The 22,288-nt window shown below is 37.7% G+C and overlaps 1 protein-coding gene across 6 annotated transcripts in view; it reads left to right on the top strand.

Moving 5' to 3' along the window:
- The window catches only part of BBX (BBX high mobility group box domain containing), a 268,615-nt gene that overhangs the window by 198,471 nt on the left and 47,856 nt on the right, over window positions 1-22,288 (top strand). For all 6 annotated transcript variants that reach the window (XM_055316272.1, XM_055316271.1, XM_055316267.1 and 3 more), the window contains 3 exons: window positions 8,286-8,366; window positions 11,414-11,488; window positions 20,081-20,161. In XM_055316272.1, the coding sequence (XP_055172247.1) occupies window positions 8,286-8,366; window positions 11,414-11,488; window positions 20,081-20,161 (237 nt within the window). The remainder of the gene's footprint in view (window positions 1-8,285; window positions 8,367-11,413; window positions 11,489-20,080; window positions 20,162-22,288) is intronic.

Below are 22,288 nucleotides of genomic sequence, written 5' to 3'. Positions count from 1 at the left end.
ACAACTTTTTAAAACCTGGGAGAAATTGCTGTGTAGGAAGTGGCTTCACCAGAAGAGCTGAGTTAGCATGAAAGTTAATGGAGAAGATGCTAGCAAATGGTGGCACACCTCCTTTATTAAGGGACCATACAGGTCATATGTAAGAATTGAACAGTATAGGAAGTGTGCCATCTTTTCACACATTCAATCATATGACAAGTATTTCTCTAATGCTTACTATGTGCCAGTGCTTACTATGTTCCCTGTTGTGTCAGGGAACAAACCCAGACACAAGTCTCTGCCTTCATGGAGCTGATGATGTAATAAGGTACAGGGTTTTTTTACTTTTATTTTTTTAAAGATTTTTCTTAATTTATTCATGAGAGGCAGAGAGAGAGGCAGAGACACAGGCAGAGGGAGAAGCAGGCTCCCTGTGGGGAGCCCAATGTGGGACACCTTCCCAGGACCCTGGGATCATGCCCTGAGCCAAAGGAAGATGCCCAACCACTGAGCTACCCAGGCATTCCAGGTACAGGGTTTTGTAATTAGCAAATTCTTCACAGTTTACTTCTGACTTCAAAGGAGATTTCGTTGATTTTGTTGATCGCCATCTGCCTGTTCAAAAGTAAAACGATTCATATTTCTATATGACTGAAATTTGAAAACATTTCATTCCCAGTACCGTTCTTAAATGCATTACCTAAGAGTAACTCTTGATCTTCACAACAACATTATGAGTTAAATCTTCCTTGCTTCATGAGTAAAGGTTAAACTTAAGTGAGGAAGTGGGAGCAGAGAAGAGCTAAATAACCTGCTCAAAGTTGTGTAGCTCCAAGTGCAGAACTGGGATTTGAACCCAGGCCTAGCTTCAGTCTCCATGCGGTATCCAAGGGCCTTTGTGGTTCAGCCCCCACCGACCTGACCTCAACTCCACTTCTCCCTTCTCCTGTGGCGGCCTGTGCTGGTTCTTTACTGGGGCATGTCATGAGTGCTTTCTGGGCGCTGAACACAGTAAGAGGAATCAAATTTGGCTTTCTGTGCTAAGCACTTACACAGATTATCTCATTTCATCCTCCAATATGCCCTTTGAGGTTGGTTTATGATTATTTATCATTTTTATCCCCATTTCATAAAGGAGGATAACCTCTCTAGAGTAGAGAGGTTACATAGCCTCTCCAAGGTCATAGAGTGAGAAAGTCCTAGTGTTAGGATTTACATTATCAGTAAGACTTCGGGCAACAGTAGGCTATTAGTAATTAAGGTTTTGTGGAGGCAAAAGTTACAGATGATTTTTTATTAAGGTTGGCTCTCCCAACCCTCGTATTGTTCAAGGACCAAGTATATTTGTTAAATGAATGAAAGATTATATCCATATTTTAAACACTGAGGGTTTTTTTGTTTGTTTTTTTTTTGTTGTTGTTGTTTTAAAGATTTTATTTATTTATTCGTGAGAGACACAGAGAGGCAGATACACAGGTAGAAGGAGAAGCAGGCTCCCTGCAAAGAGCCCGATATGGGACTCGATCCCAGATCCCAGGATCACGCCCTGAGCCAAAGGCAGACGTTCAACCACCGAGCCACACAGGTGTCCCTAAGCACTGAGTTTTAAGTGTTTTTAAAACATACCGATTTTGGTAAAATTGGAAGTTTTCACGTGTATGTATTATAATTTCTGACATCAGTGAACTAGGGGAAATTATTTTCCTGCCGCTTGGTACATTTGAGCTCGTTTGATATGTGCCTTTCTTAGTCTACTAATTTGTCTATTCCGCTCTACTTATATCCATTGAATTCTGTTCCTGCCCAACTCTTACCCCATCCCATCAAAGCTTTTGTCCCTTCTCACGGTTTTATAACTTCTAAACATACCTCATAAGGAGATACACATTATATTTAAATTTTACATTAAATAGCAAATGGGCTTTTTGAGCTTTCTTTCTTTCTAGGTGAAGTCACTGTTCACTACCCATTTTGGCGAGAGCTGTTATCCAGCCCAGCCTCATCCACTTGTCAGCAGTGTGGGCCTCAAGGCCCAGAGAATCCACTGCTTTTACCTAGCTTGACTCCTAAGCATCTCTCCTTGCTGAGTTCCCAGGCCACACTGCTCAAGATAGTGTTGGGCTCTCCAGTCTCCCAGAGATGGTTTGGAAGGGTTGGCAGGGAAGGTGGGCTTGCAAGTGAGCTAGGATAGAAAGAGGGTAGAGAACAAGAGGGTAAACGAGAAGGGTGGTGGTGCTGCTGTGCTGTTGCTGAGATTGTGTTTTTATACACTATCGTGTTCTGTCTCCACATTGCCCAGTGAAGAAGGCAGAGTGGCCTTGTAACCTATGTTGTCATGTGAGGAACCAGAGGCAGAAGGGCGCTGTGAGATGTCTCAGCTGCTGTGGCAGGTACTTGTAGAAGTGACCTGGAGTCCATTCTGGGCATCCACACTAGTGCCTTGTCACATGGCTTATAATGACAGGAGAACTTCACTTGTGATGCAGGAGCACCCTGGTAGCCCTGGTGCCCTGAATAGAACAACCACAGACTCACTGTTCCTTTCAGCCAGGTGACATGTACTCTCATTTTGGGGAGCGTGTGAGTCTATGCCGTGTCTCTTGGTTAAGCTCCAAGGGTAGCCCAGTACTCTATTCTCAGCTGTGCTTTTGTCCTGGTGTCAGCTGGCCAAGTGCTGTGCTTCACTATTCAGATTCTCTTCAACCTAATTTAGGTTTAATTAAGGGTGGCTTTATTTTAATCCTTAAAAACATTTTGAAGGACTAATGTGGATATAATATGCTTACATTTAATTCACCTGTGTTTAAGTGCAAGTCCATTTCAGAGCTTCATTTAACATCTCATATTAAATGCAAATTAAATCATCACTCAGGTACTCTGTTATAGAAGGATACTTGGCAAAACTGCCAATTGTAGGAAAGACCGGGTCAGGCTGAGCAAGAGTGAGAATCAGTTCACTGGCCCTTGGCATCACACAAGGGATCTTTACACTTGAACTCTGAAATGGAATCCTCTCCTCCCAAACTCTCTCCTCCCATAGAAGACAACCCCTCCCTCAAGCCTTCCTTAGTCAAATTCCCTCTTGTAGTGAAAGGCTTTAACCAACCTTAGAAACCCTGACCTTGTCCAGCCCCTTTTCTTCAGCCCTGACATCCTTCCAGGCAATTACTAGGACCTGGCAAATACCATCTCTGATTTAATTGGGGCCCGTCGTCTCAGCCGGTTTATTTATTATTTTTTTTTAACCTTCTAATTGGTCCCTGCCTCCAGTCAATTCTCAGCCAAGGTCATCCTGCACTCCACTGACAGAATTATCTAACTACCTATCTCTCATCACGCTGCTCCTCTGAGTGAAAACCTTGGCTGGCTCCCCATTGCCTTCAGCCTCATTTTCAATAACCGAGAATTCAAATTTCTCTCTGTTGCATTCATCTCCCACTACCCTCCCAGGCTTCTCTTCATCCACACTGAGAAAGTCCTTACTCTCAAACACACAGGGCATCTGTCTCCATATTTTTCCTCCTGCTGTTGCCACATCATTCATTTGCTCATGTGTGGTGTTTTTCTCCTAGGTGTAGCTCAGACATTACTGTCTTAATAACTTCCGCCTGTCCCACCCAGAAGGGGTGAAAGCTGCTGCTCTGGCCTCATAGGCCTAGCACGGCCACTGTGCCTTGCCAGTGTGCGCTTACATCTTACGTGTGTAGCTGTCCCCTGCACTTGGATTGCAAGCTACTTTTTTTTTTCTTTTTGGATTGCAAGCTACTTAAGGGCCAGACACATTCCCTTAGCTTATCATTTTATTCCCTGGCACAAAATGTATGCAAGTGGAATGTAAGCTGCTTAGAAGCAGTGAGCAGTCTTTATGGCTGGCACATAGTAGGTTTTTACTGAATATTATGTTGAAGGGGTATCAACATATGTTTGAAATAGCAAGGGCTGAAATATATAGCTCACATAGAACCAATGCACTTTTACCCCTTTTGTTGATTGTATGTTTATCGGAATCCAGTTGTGTGTGGCTGCAGCCCTGCACCTTATGAGGTAGGAACAGGCTATTGCTAATACCTAGCTTTCCAAAGCACTTCTAGTGCATCTGTCGAACTGGTGTGATCTTGTTTTATATCAGGAGGCTGGATCACATGTCTGTATCTTCCATTTGCACAATGTGAAGTGTGCTTGTGGGAAAAGATACTACTTTGTTGTAATTCTTAATTATGTTAATAATTCCTCATTCTTGGCTACTGAGAATTATAGCTAAATCAAAAGGAAGATTAGATTTAAGAGACGTTAACAAAACTGCTTTAAAAAAAAAAATCCCTCTAGCTGTTTGTTTCTTGGGCAGATAGCTACACCTAGTGGCTTTATGGATTATTTCAGAGACTGTGGGAACAACTTTTGGGTTTTTTTTTCCCCCTCCCTTTATTTAACCTCTGCTTATTTGGTATCTTTTCTTTCTTCTTAATTAATGAAGAGATATCTTTTTGACTCTTGTGTGTTCTGCTGTATTTAGAAAGTAAGCCGGCCATAGGAATGGAGATTGAGGAATTGATATTTATCCGTAGAAAGCATGCCCCACGTAATAAGTAATTTGGAGTACTGTAAATACAAATAGCAAGGTGATAAGATCTGGGACCCTCTGACTGGTACTTAAATAGGAGCCTTTTGTACAAAATACACTCTTAACTTTTATGTGGATATAACCTCTGATTTTTTTTTTTACCAAATGTATATATTTATTAGTATATGCACAAATGTACATTTCTGCATTGGATGCCTTAATTTGTCAAGCACACAAGAATGAATTCTGTATACATACATTTTCCATGTCATTGTGCCATATTTACCTCTTGAGATTTTGGTGGAAATATGCCTAGCATGCATCACATGCATTTCTGCCTTTTAATAAAAGCTATATTTTATAATTATCCTTACCTTGACAACTTAGAACCATAGTTATAAATATTAATTACTGCAGTGAACTGAAGCCTTCAGGAGAAACTTTGAGACTCTTTGCTCTAATTTCTTTTAGATGGACTACAGTAGTTTATAAGACATTTGTGTCTTCTGTTCTTTACAGTTTTTCTATCTTCTCCCTGCTTTTGCTGCTGGTATTGTTTCTTTTCCAACCCTCTTCCTAATATCTTCATTCATGACCCCTTCTGATTTGTGGCTTCTAATTCTGCTATGGACTAGAGATGCAGGTAACCACATGGCTCAGTAGGAACCCAGTTCTCCTGGCTCCTAATTTTGTGCTGTTTCCCTTACAGTCCACTGAAAATATATGCTAAATCCACAGTACTTTAAAGTTAGAGTAATTCAATTTTTGAGAGACATCTTATAGAGTACTATGCATAGCTTTCCTGATTCTGTTACTTCTACTTTAACATTGGTTAGTCTTTGTTGTGTATGTAATTCCTTGTCAAGTCACTGAGAGTTTTTGTATCCATACATACACAGAATCAAGTCAGTCAACAGATACTCATTGTACATGCTTTAGGTGCGTGGTGAGCACAAACATGCATATACAGAGTTCTTTGATTTCACAGTCCAAAAAACATAATATGTGGAGGATTACAGTTGCCTTGAATAATTACTTATATTCCAATTCACTATTCAAAAAGAAAGTAGTATTTATGACCATCCATTATAATGATTTGCAGAGGGTCTCACTTAACTTTTAAAATTTTGTGAGTGTAGTGATGGCCAGATAATCTATAAACAGCACTTGAAGAAAAGTTGACTTCTTATAATTCATATGAACTCCTAGGGTAACTCATCGCCTTATAAATGGTAACTTTCTCACATATCATAAAATACCTATCATGAAATACCATATTCATGAAGAATATATAGACTTCATGCAGTGTAGCTACCCCAAATATACTTGATTCCAGCTATCTTTTATAGATTATGTCGCATGTATAACCTGTGTTACTGAATTTTAAGACATTTTATAATATTAATTGAATCCTAGGCCTGATTTTGAATAAAATTTTGATTATTTACCAAGATATCTAGGAGCTAAACATAAAGTTTTCTTTTTTTAAAAAGGTTTTCTTTATAAACCAAGAACAGTATTGATTTTTCTTCATCATTCTTAAATAAAGCTATATTTTGTTCAAGTTTTCCTTCAATGAAGAACTTCTTTGTGGCTAGTAATTTTAGAATTCATTGGCCTTCTCTTTAGTGCATTTTGTGTCTCCTTGGCTTCAAATTCTTGGGAAGCAAATAAAAACACCACTGGTCCATTTGACATACAAACAGTCAGGTGACAGGTTGTCACTGGAAGAAGGTGGCCATTACTCTTTCCAATACAAAGGTGACAATTAAGATTTCAAATGCTGGTTCCTGCCCATTGACCCATGACAGTGTTAGAGAAACACATCTTCACTATCTAACAAAGGGGTTCAGTGAGAAGCTCCATTTTTAGGAACAAAATCTAGGTGACTGTCAGCTGTTTCCACAGGCTTCAACCACCTAACATAATCATATGCAACTATTAAAATTACATTGGAAAAGTTATAATTACACAGGAAAAATCATGTATTTTAAAAAAAAAGCAGTTTTTAACTATGGGCAGTGTCTCATTTTTGATGAAAAATTATCTTACACAACTGGGAGAATATATATATATATATATGAGTATTAGCAGTGCTTATCTTTTGCAGATATCATCATAGACGACTTTCTTCTGTATTTTGGTTTTTATATTTTTTCCAGATTTGCAACGGTGAACTTGGACTATTTTATTGTCAGAAACGTGTTATTTAAAACTATTTTTAGAGACACCTGGGTGGCTCAATGGTTGAGTGTCTGCTTTCCACCCAGGGCGTGACCCTGGGGTCCTGGGATCAAGTCCTGCATCAGGCTCCCTCTGCAGGGAGCCTGCTCCTCCCTTTTCCTGCTTCTCCCTCTGCCTGTATCTCTGCCTCTCTCTCTCTCCACGTCTCTCATGAATAAATAAATAAAATCTTTAAAAAAAAAAAAGCAGAACTATTTTTAACTTGTTTTTCCTCTATAGTAAAAGATAACTTTTTCCTTCAGACTTTCTAACCTTGTCATTTAGAAAAGGGGGAGAGGATTTAGAAGACATGTCAACTTTATTTTAGTTTATTTAAAAAATGCTCGTTGACATTGTGGGCAGGCAGTGTTGAGCCCTTTTTATTAAACAGAGCTACTGGAAGAAGACAGACAAGAAACAAATGTTTATGTCTCGTGGTGATAAACAAGAATAAGGGGATTATTGGATGTTAGTTAGGGAGGGGAGGTGTCATTTAAGTTCCTTCATCTGTAGAAGGGTCAGATCAGAGGAATAACAATATCCTCTCAATATTCTGTGACTCTCACGACTTTTGAATTATAGTTGGCTGCCTAAGTGATTATGTCACCCAAATGCAGATAGAGGTCGGTTTTAGCAATGAGATAAGAAAAGGAAGTATGTGTCCTGACAAGAGTACTTGATTAATTAATAGCAAGAATTTCTTTTAATCCAGTGGTATTTCTATAACTGTTGTTAATAATGAAGATCTCAAATGAAGATTGTAGAGCACTAAATGTTTACCAACATAGTGAATAGTGCAAAAGAAAACATGTTATAAAAGAAATTATTCTTAGGTAAATACTAACTTTTCTATGATTAGGATTTGTGTATAAACACATGAATACCTAAAAAACAAGAATTTGACTTTAGTTTTGTTTTCCCATAGGTTTATATTATCAGATCCCATTTGTGTTTTCATGTAGTTGGATAATATAAAATACTGGGGAAACAGAAATGAAAGAAGTAGCTATATTTTGAAAGTGGTAGAAAGCCAAAAGATCAGATGGGCATCATTGTAGAAATTTCTCTTCAATTGATCTTAACTTTTGTAAAATGCATTGTTTTGTCCATCTCCTGCTTTTTATTCAATAATTTAACTATTGGATGACACTTTGTGTAACTTTGTGAACTATAACTACTCTTTTGTAGTTATAGTTTTGTCATAGTTTGCCTCAAGTAAGGAAATGAAAACTGTTCTCTCCTCAAATAGGAATGTTTGAGGGACACCTGGGTGGCTCAGTGGTTGAGCATCTGCCTTTGGCTCAGGTTGTGATCCCAGAGTTCTGGGATCGAGTCCTGCATCAGGCTTCCTGCAGGGAGCCTGCTTCTCCCTCTGCCTATGTCTCTGCCTTTTTCTTGTGTCTCTCATCAATAAATAAAACTTAAAAAAGAAAAAAGAAAAAGGAATGTTTGAGGTGGCATTTGTCATCTGTTGTCTTCCAGAAACTATCCGTGTGCCTCATACCATCTTTCTTCATTTCAGGTATCCTCTGGCACTTGTAGGCAGGATGTTTCGGAATCTCCTGAATTACGTCAGAAGTCCCCATTATTTCAGTTTGCTGAGGTAATATATTACAATTTATATTTAATGAGATTGTAATGTGAGTTTAAATTTAGGCTGATGGCAATAACTTAAAGCAATGAAGAATTCTCCTTAGCTCACTTAACCATAAATGGGAAGATAGAATCAAATTTTGGAAATGGTATTTTGGAACTCCACAGTCTCTTAATTAAGGAATAACTATATTTATAGAAGCCTGTTATTAAGTCATAGTAAATATTGTTACATTTAAACTGCATCACTAATTTTTGTTCATGGGTAGTAAAGTTAGGAATACAATTGAATTACTGTTAGAACTTAGTCATTTATTAGCTGTTAATTTATCAGGCGTTAAATCGGAAGATGGAATCAACTCATGGGTATTGGCTATACATTGCATTCCTTTCTTTTTTAATACACTTTGCTCTTAATTGAAATATTAGTGTGCATTTGGCATTTTTCAAGGTCTTATGTTTTGTGTCAAACCTGCTTGACTCAATATGTTTCTAACCTTGCTTCAGAGATGATGTCGGAAAGCCTGTTATCCTTAACATCATCAAGTCCATAAGGTTAAGACTGCTTCTCAAAATATCTTCATTTACCCTAGAACTCAATATGGAGCCATCATTGATTAATTTTTTTTAAAACCGTAACCCAGGCGGTCATGTCTTGATCATTTTAATTCTTTTACTAGACCTTCTTTTGCACTGTCATCCTTCCTAAATTTGCCATTGTGTTAGGTTTTGTACAAAGAGAGCATATTTTTATTTTCAGATTTTTTTTTTCCTCTCTAGTAGCCTTTCTTGGTGGTCTCAGCAGTTCATTGGCAAAACTACTCTTCACAAATGCAGAGACCATTCCTTTTAAGACATTGTTTATAATGTGTAAATGCTTTGCTGATATCATGAGAACGTCATAATACATATTTGCTCACATATTCTTTATCTGTCACTTTCCTTTCTGCCTGTGTGAGATATGCTTGTGAATACAATTGTTTTGTATATTGTTTCTTTAAGAATTTAATGTCACAGAGGATTTACTCTGCACTCAAATTTTGAACAGTGGTTACAGAGGTATTAAATATAATGTTGGTCCCAACTTTGAAAGCAGATATGCTCAACCAGTGATCCTTGAACCTCTAAAGATCTAATGAAAACCCTAAAATTCCATGTGAAATTTTGGGTGTATTGGCATATGTACATTTATGTGGGTTCTATAGCACACCTAAGATTCCAAAGAGATCCCCTAACTGTGCTTTTATATAAATGGTCCCCATCCCTAGTCTGATATTTCATCAGGAGATCCCTATTCATGTGATTAATTGAGTATCTGTTTAACCCAATATTAATTTATAAGTAAATCTTTTTGTTTAGAAACTTGTGAATTTTTTTTTAAAAATCTAGATGGTTGATGCCAGTGGTTCTCTTCATTCATTGTCTTATTTAATCCTCAAAGGAAAATATAGGATAGGCAATTCCCCTTACATAAACTGGTTATTTTCTTTAACTTTTAGAGAGGAGTCATAGGAGTAAAAAATGCTATCTGAAGTAAGACCCACCTCGTTCCTCAGGAAAATCCTTGTGGATTCATATTTGCAATATGTCACACTTATACATGGTGCTCCTTTGAAATAATAGGTTTCATGGTCTGACCAAGAAGAATATAATTTTACCTTCAAATGTCTTTAAAACACATGGTTAAATTTTATTCATTCACAATGGTCTGTTTATATCTAGCTTGTTAAATAGGATCTGTATCTTTTTTTTCCTTTTACTGATATTTATTCTAAAGATGCTTATATGTCTAATTATAGTGGCATTAAAGTTTTCTTAATGGTTTCAGCAGTGAATAAAGTCAATAATTCCATCAGTCTCTTTACTAATTCTTTCTCATCCCTAAACATTACTTTGATACTGTATCACCGACTGCCTCCATGGTTTTTCTAACCAGCTTAATTTAATTAAGGTGAAAAAAATGACTCCTCTGATTGAAGAGTTATGATTAAGGTGCATCTGTTGCTTAGTAAGTACCCTTTGATGGAGTTGGTGAGCATAGTTAATTGAAGAAAAATACTTTTATGGGACTGGGAATGGGCTGAATTCATAATGCCCAGGCTTTGCTCTTGTGGCTCACTTTTACACTATTTTGTAGCTGGATAGAAGTCTTTTTCGCTTCAGAACCAAAATTAATAACTGACCTTGTTCTCAAAAGATCTTTGAAAAGTACTTCCATGGGGCCATCAGAGCAAACTTTTAATGAGGCTGCCATAATGGCCAAGGGGAAATGAAAGGCCTAGTTGAACCAACTGTGGTATGGTGGAGAACCCTCTATCCACTGTCAGATACCTGAAGAATGATAGTGAGAGAGAGAGAGAAAGAGAGAGAGAGAATGTATGCATGGTATTACAAAAGAAATGCTATTTCTATGCAGTGAATAATTTATTGAGTTCTGGTGCTACGCCAGGCAGTGTATTCTGTAGCTTTTCTTTTCACCATAATCCTGTAAAATGGAGATTATTCTCTTCATCATTATCATCAATTTATAGTTGGGAAAAATAGGCCTCAGAAAGATTAGCTGAGCTGCCCAAGGTCAGGTAGCTAGTGAGTAGTAAGCTAAGATTCAGTCCCAGATACCCTGAGCCATATCCATATGCTTCTCCAGCACTGTTTCCCAGCTGCCTGGAAGCAGAGAACAGCTTGTAGGGAGAGGTGTAGGAAAGAGAGAGTAGCTGACTTTTCTTGCAGCTTCCAGCTTTTAATAATATTTTTAAAAATATATCGAAATAAAGCAGTTCATCTCAAGTCTCAGTGGCTGTTTGCAGCATACCTGATACCCTAGAAGAGACATGGCAAATGAGCCATACTTGGTGTTTTTTTTCTTCCAGTCATCTGTTTTTAGAAGAATGGCCTTTGTCTTCCCTTATCATTTACACCGTTCTTCTAAAAGGCATTAAGGGTGATGATTCATGTCGTAATTTTTATCATTGTCTACAGTGGAAATATTTGGCGGAATCTATTAGTCTGATATGGGAAAACGTCCTTGTGCATTAAAAATTACTTGTTTCCTTTCAGATATCTTCAAGTACATCCCACCCTGAGACTCCTTCAAAACAATGTCAAGCATCAGCCTTGTTTCAGTTTGCAGAGGTATTCTTTTTTTTTTTTTTTAACGATTATTGGGCTCAGAAACTTACTGAGCTCAGGAAATATCAGAATAGAGTTTTAATAACATACAGTGAACTTTAGGCATGCCTCTTGCCATTACGAAAATAATGCGCCTAAGGGAATAGTTAATGCTTTTTGCTGCCTTTGCTATAATCATAGTCAGATCGGCCCCATATTTTGTATTCATTTTATAAGCATTCATTAAGTAGTTCATTTAGAATAGGCACTTTCCAGTAATTCATTTGTTTCATTTTACCTTGTTTTTAATTTATTTTAGAAGCTTTGAAAAAACTGCTGTCCACATTAAGGCGGACATAGGATTCCAATTTATTAAATGTTTCCAATAGTGAAATTAGATGCTGTGATTTATGAATAACTCAAAGTGGCTGCAGTGAATACAACCTGTTAAATCATCAGTACTTAGCTTTCAATGTGATGTAGCTTTCGCCAGCATTTTTATTAGTGTTTAATCCCAGGCTTAGATCAGGTCAATTCTTGCAGGATCTCAGATTTCTTTGGTTTGTCAGCCAGAGAGAGAGCACACACTAGAGAGTGCTTACTTAGTTGGTGCAAAGAAGCACATTTGATATGCTTGATTTTTGCCACAAAATCCCTGGCCTAAGCCATATGCTGCTCATTTCTAATGAGCACTGTATGACAAATAATGAAATGTATACGGGTCATGAATATAAAGTTGGTGTCTGCTTTAAGTCTTTCCCCTTCTTCCTTTTTCAGTAATTCCAACCAAAAATACATATTATAAACTAAGCAGTTTTTTAAAGGGTTGAGAGAAAATGACAGGCAGGACTATTCTGTTTAATATTGATGTATTGAATCATTTTGATTCATTTGAATAAAGAGTGCTGCATAAATGAAATGTAAAATGATATCCTTTTGGCAGGAGAAAACCCAGCATCTTACTTTGGAAATGAGGAAAAATTACTTTCAGGTTTTACATTAAAAAAAGAAATACTGCTGCTTCTCAGGACACTTGTGTCAACCACTGTGACTTTATACCACCAATTGCCCTGCTTATCTTTTAGGCTTCTCTGCTACAGGGTTTGCTTTAGTTGCTGAGGGCTATTCTATAAAACTGGTAACAAAACTACCACCATTTATGAAGAACAATTTGCTTGATGAATCTGAATAAATTAAGATTTTATTATAATTTGTCGTTATGATAAGCAGACTGTTCTTTCCAGTCTGGGGAAATTGTTTTAATACTTCCTTGCTTTCTTCTAGTTGGTGACATTCATTTATTTGATACTAGCAATTTTTTTTTAAGAGTAAAAGAAGAATTTTGGTATGTTGACTAAGTTTTTTTTTTTTTTAATTTTTTTATTTTATGATAGTCACAGAGAGAGAGAGCGAGGCAGAGACACAGGCAGAGGGAGAAGCAGGCTCCATGCACCGGGAGCCCGATATGGGATTCGATCCTGGGTCTCCAGGATCGCGCCCTGGGCCAAAGGCAGGCGCCAAACTGCTGCGCCACCCAGGGATCCCACTAAGTTTGTTTTTAATCTTTTTTTTTTTTTTAATTTATTTATTTATGATAGTCACACAGAGAGAGAGAGAGAGAGAGGCAGAGACACAGGCAGAGGGAGAAGCAGGCTCCATGCACCGGGAGCCCGATATGGGATTCGATCCCGGGTCTCCAGGATCGTGCCCTGAGCCAAAGGCAGGCGCCAAACCACTGCGCCACCCAGGGATCCCCAGTTTGTTTTTAATCTTGATACCTGAGCCAGCTGCATGAAACTTTTTAGAAATATTTTATTTTCCTCAAAACAATGTATTTGCCATATATTCTGTTTGATTAAATTCTCCACTCTGTAGCAGGACTATTAGAAAGGTAGTGGCTCATCCTTAACACACCTGATATATATTAACTACCAAGAGTATCCAGCTTCATTTCAAATGTCAGTATGGGATATCACAGCTGGTGTTTCCAATAGTTATCTCCATTCAGAGCGTGATTGTTATTTAAATGATATTATTACCATATTTATGAAGAGGTCCCTAAGCCTGGGCAGCTCTGAGGGACCAGTTTGATGATGTAACAGTGACTGTCCTGTGATTCTAGAGAATGAGATCTGAGCCTCTCTTAAACAGATTAATGCTTCCTTGCTGCTCAGTACGCTCACTCCTTAAAGAATGAGAGGTTTTTTTTTCTAGGAAAGAAAAGAACCTTTTCTCACTTGAGACTTGTGCAGGATGATGTTTGCAGATTTCACTCCTCTGCTCGGTAGCACTGGTCTTCTGAGGGTTTTGGGGTTTTATCATGAGACATATATAGGATTTGAGAGAGCTTTAAAAAATTGATAATCTGAAAATTATTAGAGCTGTTTCAAGATCTCATAACAGAGGAAGGCATGTGTGGTGGAAAAAACAAAATAGAGTGTTTGCCTTAGAATCAACTCAGTATATGGTTTCTCCTAGTTATATTTTGCATAGATGGATAATATGAGCCCTTTTCATTCCTAAGCAAATCAAGTAATTACATACTTGGTTATTGTGGTGTTTCTCCTCATCGGATCGGGGGCCCCCAGATGTGGGGCAATGATTTGGTAAAAGCTGGTGGCATGGGCGGTGACAAGAATTCACCTGAGGCAGAACAAAGGGGATAGAAGTTTAAGAAATAGACGGCAAGGGAAGGAGCAGGCAGGACAGCAGAAGAGAGGCAGGGGGCAGGGGCTGTTTTTTTGGTTTGGGTTTTTTTTTTTTTTAATTAAAAAAAATAAAATTTTAAAATTTAAATTCACTTCATTAGCATATAATATTAGTTTCAGAGGTAGATGTCAGTGTTAACCCAGTACTTGTTACATCACATGCCCTCCTTAATGCCCATCACCCAGTTACCCCATCTGCCGACCCACTTCCCTTCCAGCAACCCTCAGTTTGTTTCCTGTAGTTAAAAGAGTCTCTTATGATTGTCTCTCTCTCTCTCTCTCTGGTTTCATCTTATTTTTTCTCTCTTCCTCTATGATCTTCTGTTTTGTTTCTTAAATTCCACATACAAGTGAGATCATATGATAATTATCTTTCTCTGTTTAACTTATTTCACTTAGCATAGTACCCTCTAGTTCCATCCACATCATTGCAAATGGCAAGATTTCATTTTTTTTTTCTGATGGCTGAGTAGTATTCCATTGTCTGTTTTTTTTGTCGTTGTTGTTGTTTTTGTTTTTTTTTTTAAAGAGGGAAGGTGTGGAGGTATGGGGACATACGGAATTCTCCCTATTTGAGGAGATTACAGTTACAACTGTGCCTAGATGTAAGTAGCCCATTGGTCAGTTAGGGCCTATGGATATCTTGAGGTTGGGTACCCCCAAGGGCCAGTCTATATTCAGCCAAGTAGTTGCTGTGGGCCCTTTCTACAGTCCATCGCTCAAAGCCTGTTTGCCTAAAAGTGGCCTCTGCAGTTACTAATTATAACTGTTACATGTGATTATATAAGAGAAGTACACGATTCTCTAAGGATATATAACTTCTCTAGTCACTTGTCTCAGCTGGCCCAAGAGAGAACCCTAAGTTTCAATCTCTGCCATCTTAGGATCTGACCGTGTTGTCATTTGACTCTGGTTTACTCAAAGGCAAACAAGAGCTAACTGGATGAACTAATAAAATTACATACTGAAATCTGCTATGCGCACATGTATTGCAATAGAAATAGAATAGGCTGTAATTACTAACTATGATCATATCCCTAAAGCTGTTATCATTATTCCATAGAACACCCATCACCTTTGAGAAAACACAAAGACTCTTGAAATCCTTGTTTTAATTAGTCTACGGCAGAGGTTCTCAAACCTCTGCACTGGAGTCCCCTTAAAGGCTTGTTCAAACACAGATTGCTGGACCTCACTCCCAGGGTTCCTGATTTACTGAGCCTGGCACGGGGCCTGGGTATTTGCATTTCTAACAAAGTTTCCTATTAGGAAATCACAGTTTGAGGCCACTTTTCTGTAGTTTATAATTGTTACCGTGAATTATTAACTCGTCTTTGTTAAGGCACTTCCTAGTATCTCTGGGACCTCATAGGGAAGGGATGAAGTGAAAAGGAGGATGAACACTAGTCTCAGCCAACTTATACTCCCTCTCTTTTCAGAAGGATTTCAGTCCTATTAATGTATGCTTAGAGAAAAGTGAATGTTTCTGTGATTTAGGAGACAATTTACTATTTAAAAATGGTTAGCTTTATAATATTAAGGTCAGACATGCAAATTCTTAGGGACCATTCCTGCTAATTTGATTTACAAACATTCATAACGCTAGGAAGAGATCAGCTAGATTTTCTCCTGGCAATGAGTCATTTATTGTGTTAAAATAGCTATCCTAAAAATACCTGTTTTAAGAAATCATAAGCCCCGGGCATTTCTGTAAGTCGAAGTTGTTTTTTCTTTCATACCAAGCCCTGTTGCCCTGCCTTGCAAGCTAAGAAGGATGTTTCTTTTTCTTAACCAAGTCTGATAGTTTCGAAGTTAACCAACTTGGAACTATTAAAAGTGAATAAAGAACATTTATTTGTAGATTCCCCATGAAAGTTTATGTTTAAAGGGAAAAAAATATATCTGCTTTGCAAGATCTAGGAAGAAATATAGAGTGCATAGCCTGTCCCAGGCTCTTGTCCTTCCCATTTCTGTCTGTCTCCACTCCTTACTGATAATCACACTTCATCTACATGCAACTTGGCCCATCTGAAGAGCCATCACTCTGTTTCCAGTCTCTGATCCATTACATTGGTCAGAATGAGTTTCCTCTCTGCATCTTTTGTTGTTTACAGGTAGAGTGACACATCCATCACATTTTAGATCTCATTTACTAAAGACTAATGACCACATGTAATGCCAGAAGGGAGCTATTGTCTTCTATTATTTAACAAGTCTGAAATCCATGACCGGTTCACATACTCTTTCTGTTGGCACGGCTAACTCTTACACCTAAAATAGATCTTTGCATTGAAACATTACATATTTTTGTTGAAGACAGAGAACTAATCTGGATGATTTGGAACAATAAATTTGGATATTAAAACTTCCCTTAGAAAGTATTTACTATGCCAATATAAATACAACTATAATCTCACCAAATTTAAGGCATTGCCACAATTGGATATAAGCAATAGGTACAAATTTAAAGCATTCATTTTCATGATGGACTGTTCAATATGTTACAGAATATTACACTCGACAAAAGCTGTATACTCACACTGGAACTAATCAGTGTGAAAGTATTATGTGTTTTATTAGATGCATTAATATTTCTTTTAAGGTAAGAAAGACCAATCATCCCATACTGTTCACTTTTTTTTTTAATTTTTATTATTTGTTCAGTAATTATCAGTCATTTCCTCCCAGGCTGCATGTTTTATGATTCCCCTCATAATTACAAAAGACTTCCACTATTACCTAATTTGCTTTTGATCTTTACTACCTCCTTCCTTGATGTGGCTCCCCTACCTCAGGCAGCTATAAAATTATCACTTTAACATCCAGGGTGATCATTTTTCTTAGCATTTTTGTTGTACTTCACGTCCTATTACACCCACTCTGTTTATCGAACAGTACATACAAGGCAAAGGAGAGACTATGGTGGAGTTAACAGATTGGCAAGTGACATCCAATTTGAGGAAAATAAAAAACAAAGCCAAGAATGTACTATGCAGTATGGGCCACAAATGTTCCCTACCCAGAAGTGTAACGTAATGCACACATCCCTCCACCAGCTGACCAGACATTGAAAATCACACTAACGGTATTGTTCTTACTTGAAAGGCTGTGTAAGTCTCTTAAATAGGAAAAAAAAAAATGGGAACAAGCAGTGGTATAATAAATTGGTATTGTACAAGCTCTAATGAAGCCATCAGGAGTGATCAGATTCATCAGAGAGAATGTACAAATAAAAAAGGAGAAGGTCCTAAGACAAAACCTTGAGGAGAAACATTTAAGGGCACACCAGAGAAAAGAGAACAAGGAGTGGCGGGTGGGGTGGGTAGGAGGAAAACAAGGATCCTTTAGCCATGGAAGCCCATAGAAGAGTTTCTCAAAAAAAATGGTTAGCCACATAGAATGTTCCCAAGAAATCACCACAGTCCTTCCAGGAAAATTGCATTGGTAAGGCAATTCAGGAAATGTTGGGCTACTAAAACACATTGACCCTACCCCACACAAGCTCCTTTGGAAATCTTCCTTATATCTACAGATAGGTAAAACTCCCCCCCTGGGTGATGAGGGAACTAGTCTTACTAGACACAGGTGGTGGTTCCTTTTGAGCAGGTAAAGAACCATGCTCAAGCCTCAACTCAGACATCTATGCATGAATTCAGGTGTCAGATGATGCAGTCCCACGTTCGTCACTGAGCCCCATAGTTGGCCATGCACAGGATGCGTATGAACAAACATACCTACTGTCAAGGAGCGTAAACCTACAGCAACAAAAGCGACAGCAGAGAGAACCAGTGGAAGAACTAGATCCACACCCCATGCACCCCATTGTGGCTTAGAGCAGCGCTACCAGGCTTGCCCTCTAGTGATTCTTGAGAGTATCATGTGATAATATGACAGATTTAATATTCTACAGATTATGGAATGTCATAATTATCCTCCAACATTGCAATTTTTAATTCCATTCCAATTTCAGTGTGTAAGTAATTTTTAGAACTCTACTAAAAGAGTTTATGTTTGTGTTACTAATGATAAATTCTTGTTAATAATTGCACCATTTATTGAGAGCTTAATAATATGAGCTCAGCACTGTGCCAGACTCTTCATTAACATAAAATCTAATCTTCACAGCAGTAATATGGGGCAGGTATTACTGTTTCTATTTTGAAGATGAGCTAAATGAGACACAAAATCTTGATTATTTCCTGAAGTCAACACAGCAAAAAGTAATGAAGGCATGTCTGTCTGACACAAAGGTCATGTTCGTTCTTTTTATACAACCTTGGTTTAAGAGACTGACATCTGGGGACACCTGGGTGGCTTAGTGGTTGAGCATCCCACCATTGGCTCAGGTCATGATCCCGAAGTCCCGGGATTGAGTCCTGCCATCAGGCTCCCCACAGGGAACCTGCTTCTCCCTCTGCCTATGTATCTGCCTCTCTCTGTCTCTCCTGAATAAATAAATGGAATCTTAAAAAAAAAAAAAAAAAGAAAAAGAAAAAAGACATCTGTGCTCAGTACTTCATTCCCTAAAGTCATTGAGAGGCGGTGTTCATTTCTCTTAGTTTAATGATAAGGTAATTAAATTCAACTTCTAGAAAAAGTAGAAATGGAACATATCAGAGAAAATTTAGCGAGAAGAAAATGTTCCAGACTTCAGGAAGATTGAGCCCCACTTAGTTAATTTTCTAAAGGAGAAGTGATTGGGATGAATAGCAAAGAACTGTTGAGAATGATGGTACCTATGATGAAAAAGTGCTTAAAAGTTCTGTAAGCTACACCCTTCCAAATGGCCCAGGTAGCTTATTAAATATTTGCTTCTACAATGGCCTCTTATTCAGCAGGGATTCTAAGGAAAATCCTGTTAGCAGCAAGCACCCAGTCTCTCCTGGTGCTGCCAGCATCTCAGAATTCCCTGTGGGAGTTGGGGTCACCTGTAAGGATGCGGTCGCCAGACAGAGCTGCCTCCTAAACTGAGAGCTACCTGTCGTAAATTGAGAAAGAATTCAGAATCGCGAAGACCATGAAAAGCTTACACCATAGCTAGCTGCTCTAATGATGACAGACCTTCTCCAGGAAAAGAATACTTTGTAAAGATCCTTAAGAATGTGTGTCCTCAGCTTTTTTTACTGAGTGAGGCTAGAAATTGAAAATGAAGTTTTCACCTAAAAATGAAAAAGGACAATGGAGTTCATTGCTATCAGGGCCCAGCTGCTGTTTGGCCACATTTGCAGGAGAGCGTGCCGTCAGTGTAATGCTGTATATGCCGATGTGCCTCAACATAGGCCTTAACTGTAAGGCTTATTTTAGATATGTGGTCTCGATTGTCAATCTTTGTGTATGCTTTAGAGCATTCTCTCAAAGCCAGGGCCAGTGTTCTTTATAAAACCCTTAGCTTCTCCAGCTCCTGCCATATTACCCTAGTACATTTATATTGGATTCTCAAAAAAAGTATTTGTTGACTGACAGTGCTATGTTCCCTAAATATTTTAGAGATCCCAAATATATTCCTTTAAAAAAAATAATAAAACCCAACTTGCTGCTTTTGGTACATACAAAAGGACTCTAAATCTCTTGTGTTTGGCCAGTCCATGAATTGGTGTTTATATAGAAATGGAAATGCATATCTTGTGTTAAGGTTGTGGAGTTAAATTCAAAGCTTGGAGTATACAAGATAATACTCTTGTCATTAAACCGCTATCCAAGCCACACCTGGTTTTTGTTACAATATTTGAGGTTGTTTACTAAAATCAGTTTCAAAAATTATCCCAAATATGACATATTTGAAGTTACTTAGTACTTAGGAGCAATGATGTTCTCAAAAACTAAAGAAAGTTCCTGAGTGCGTATAAATAGGAAGCAAAGATTTTGTTGACATAATTAATACTCTTTATCTGAATTGTTTTCCATATAGATTTCTTCAAACACTTCGCAGTTGGGTGGTGCTGAGCCTGTGAAACGCTGTGGGAAGTCTGCACTCTTTCAACTGGCAGAGGCAAGTTTCTAACAATATGTAGAGATAAGATCTGAAGAGGTGGAAACCACAAAAAAGTTCACCATAACAGTGTTCTTTAAACTGTGCCATCTCACCCGTGATCAGAAAGTGTGTTGTTGTATCTAATTTTCAACCATGAGAGGGTTAGCCTTTAATTTAGGAAGAAAGGAGTTTTGCTACGAAAAGTCAGTAAGCCCTGGAAAAGGGCACTCAGGGAAATGGCAAAGTCTTTTTTCACAGGTAGTATTGTAAAATAAGGTCAGTTTTTGTCTTAGATTGGTAAGCTAAGTGCAGCCTAAACCTAGAAGAATGCTCGGAGTCATTTTTCTCTTCTCGGGTTCTCTTATAGCATCTGTAAATTCCTAGAAGACACTACTTTTAAACCAGGTGGTTGATGGTTTAATTTGTTGGGTTTTTTGTTTTGGTTTTGGTTTTGGGGTGTGTGTGTGTGTGTGTGTGAAGAACTCTAAATGTCTTAAAATCTGGTTTTGTAACACCTATCAGTTGTGCACTTGATATGACATGGGTATAAAATACTGCTGTTCCTTTGGCAAAGTAGAAAATGTACTTTCATACAAGAGCCCTTGCTTGGTGGGGGTGGGTTGGCGAGAAAGGTGCCAGAAGCAGTTGTTGCTAGGGTTGGCAGGGACCTTGGTTTTCTCTGCCTACCTGTGACTGCTCTGCCTTTCTTCTGTGAAAGAAATGTCTTTAGCACTAGGACACGATAATAGCAGTTTTCTCTTTGGGTGAGACAAATTAAAATTAGGAGGCACAAAGTGGGTGACCAATATCTCTTATATTGAATTTTTTTCTTTTCTCTCATTTTTCTGGCTTCCTTCCAATGAGTTCCTTCTGAGATTTTTTTGTGAGTGATAGGATTCTTTTTATAAAGCCTTTTGTAGTTTATTAAATTTAATGGGACAACCTATCATTTTCTAAATTTTATGGTAGCTTATATCATAAATCTAGGAGTTTTAAATATGTTTAAATTAAGTTTTTTTAAGTCTAGCCAGATCCACATTAGAAATAGAAAAATACAAAGGCCTGAAATAGTAAAATATATAAACAGTGGAACAAATGAACCCTTTGTTGTCTGACATTAAGCTGACATGCTTCTTATAAGACAAAATCAGACCCAGATAGAGGACTAAAAATGACTAGAAAACTTCCAAAGTCGATGTGCCTCAACATAGGCCTTAACTGTTATTTTAAAAAGAGAGCATCATTTTAAAAAGAGAATCATTTTAAAAGGAACTGAATGAGTCAGTGGCAATGTACTACTTGAGAATGAACTGAAATGGTAAAGATCTGTCAACACGTGTGCCTTGGGCAAACAAATCTTAGTAAACAGAGAAATAATAAGGTCATGAATTTAGTATTTTTAAGACCCCATACATTGTCAAGACAATGTATCTGAAAGAAGTGACTATTTTTCTTGAATAACACGAACGTATGGCCCTCTGCATTTCCCTGTTTGTGTGTGTGTGTGTGCACACCTGCATATATGCATGCACACCTGCACACACACGTGCATGCTTATATACATTCATAGTATATGCATAACAACACTAAATTGTAAAACAAGCTAACTCATATTAATATATCTTTATCGAACAGTTTTATATTAGAAATGTATGGACCTTTGAGGTACTTTGCTGTGGAGGGCGCTAGAGAGAGGATTTTTTTTTTTCATTTTCTTTCTTTGGTATAACAGTTATATATATGTAAAAAAAGGATTCCCTATTAAATCAGAGCTCATTAAAAAGAACATTCTTCTAATTTGTAGGGATGCATCCCAAATATGAAACAGATGCTATGGTTTAACAGATGTTTGAATGCTGGTATCATAATTTTAAAGGGGTAAAATGACTGCAATAAGCCTATTCCAATTATAGCAAATCAGCTTATACTCAGACTTGGTTTCTTTTAACATCTGAGTAAAAATATATGCTTTTGATAAAACAGGGTTGCTAAAAAAATAATTTACCAAGAAAATCTCACATTATTATTTGCACTACATGAATATGATGCCATAATGCTAATAGACTGTGTTTTAGAATAACATTCTAAATCCTTCCCAGTTTCTAATTAAACATAAATATGTGCACAATGGATTAATCAGCATCT

This window comes from Nyctereutes procyonoides, unplaced genomic scaffold, assembly GCF_905146905.1.
Source record: "Nyctereutes procyonoides isolate TBG_1078 unplaced genomic scaffold, NYPRO_anot_genome, whole genome shotgun sequence".
Classification (NCBI taxonomy): Eukaryota; Metazoa; Chordata; class Mammalia; order Carnivora; family Canidae; genus Nyctereutes; species Nyctereutes procyonoides.
This window is presented reverse-complemented; position numbering and strand designations above follow the sequence as displayed.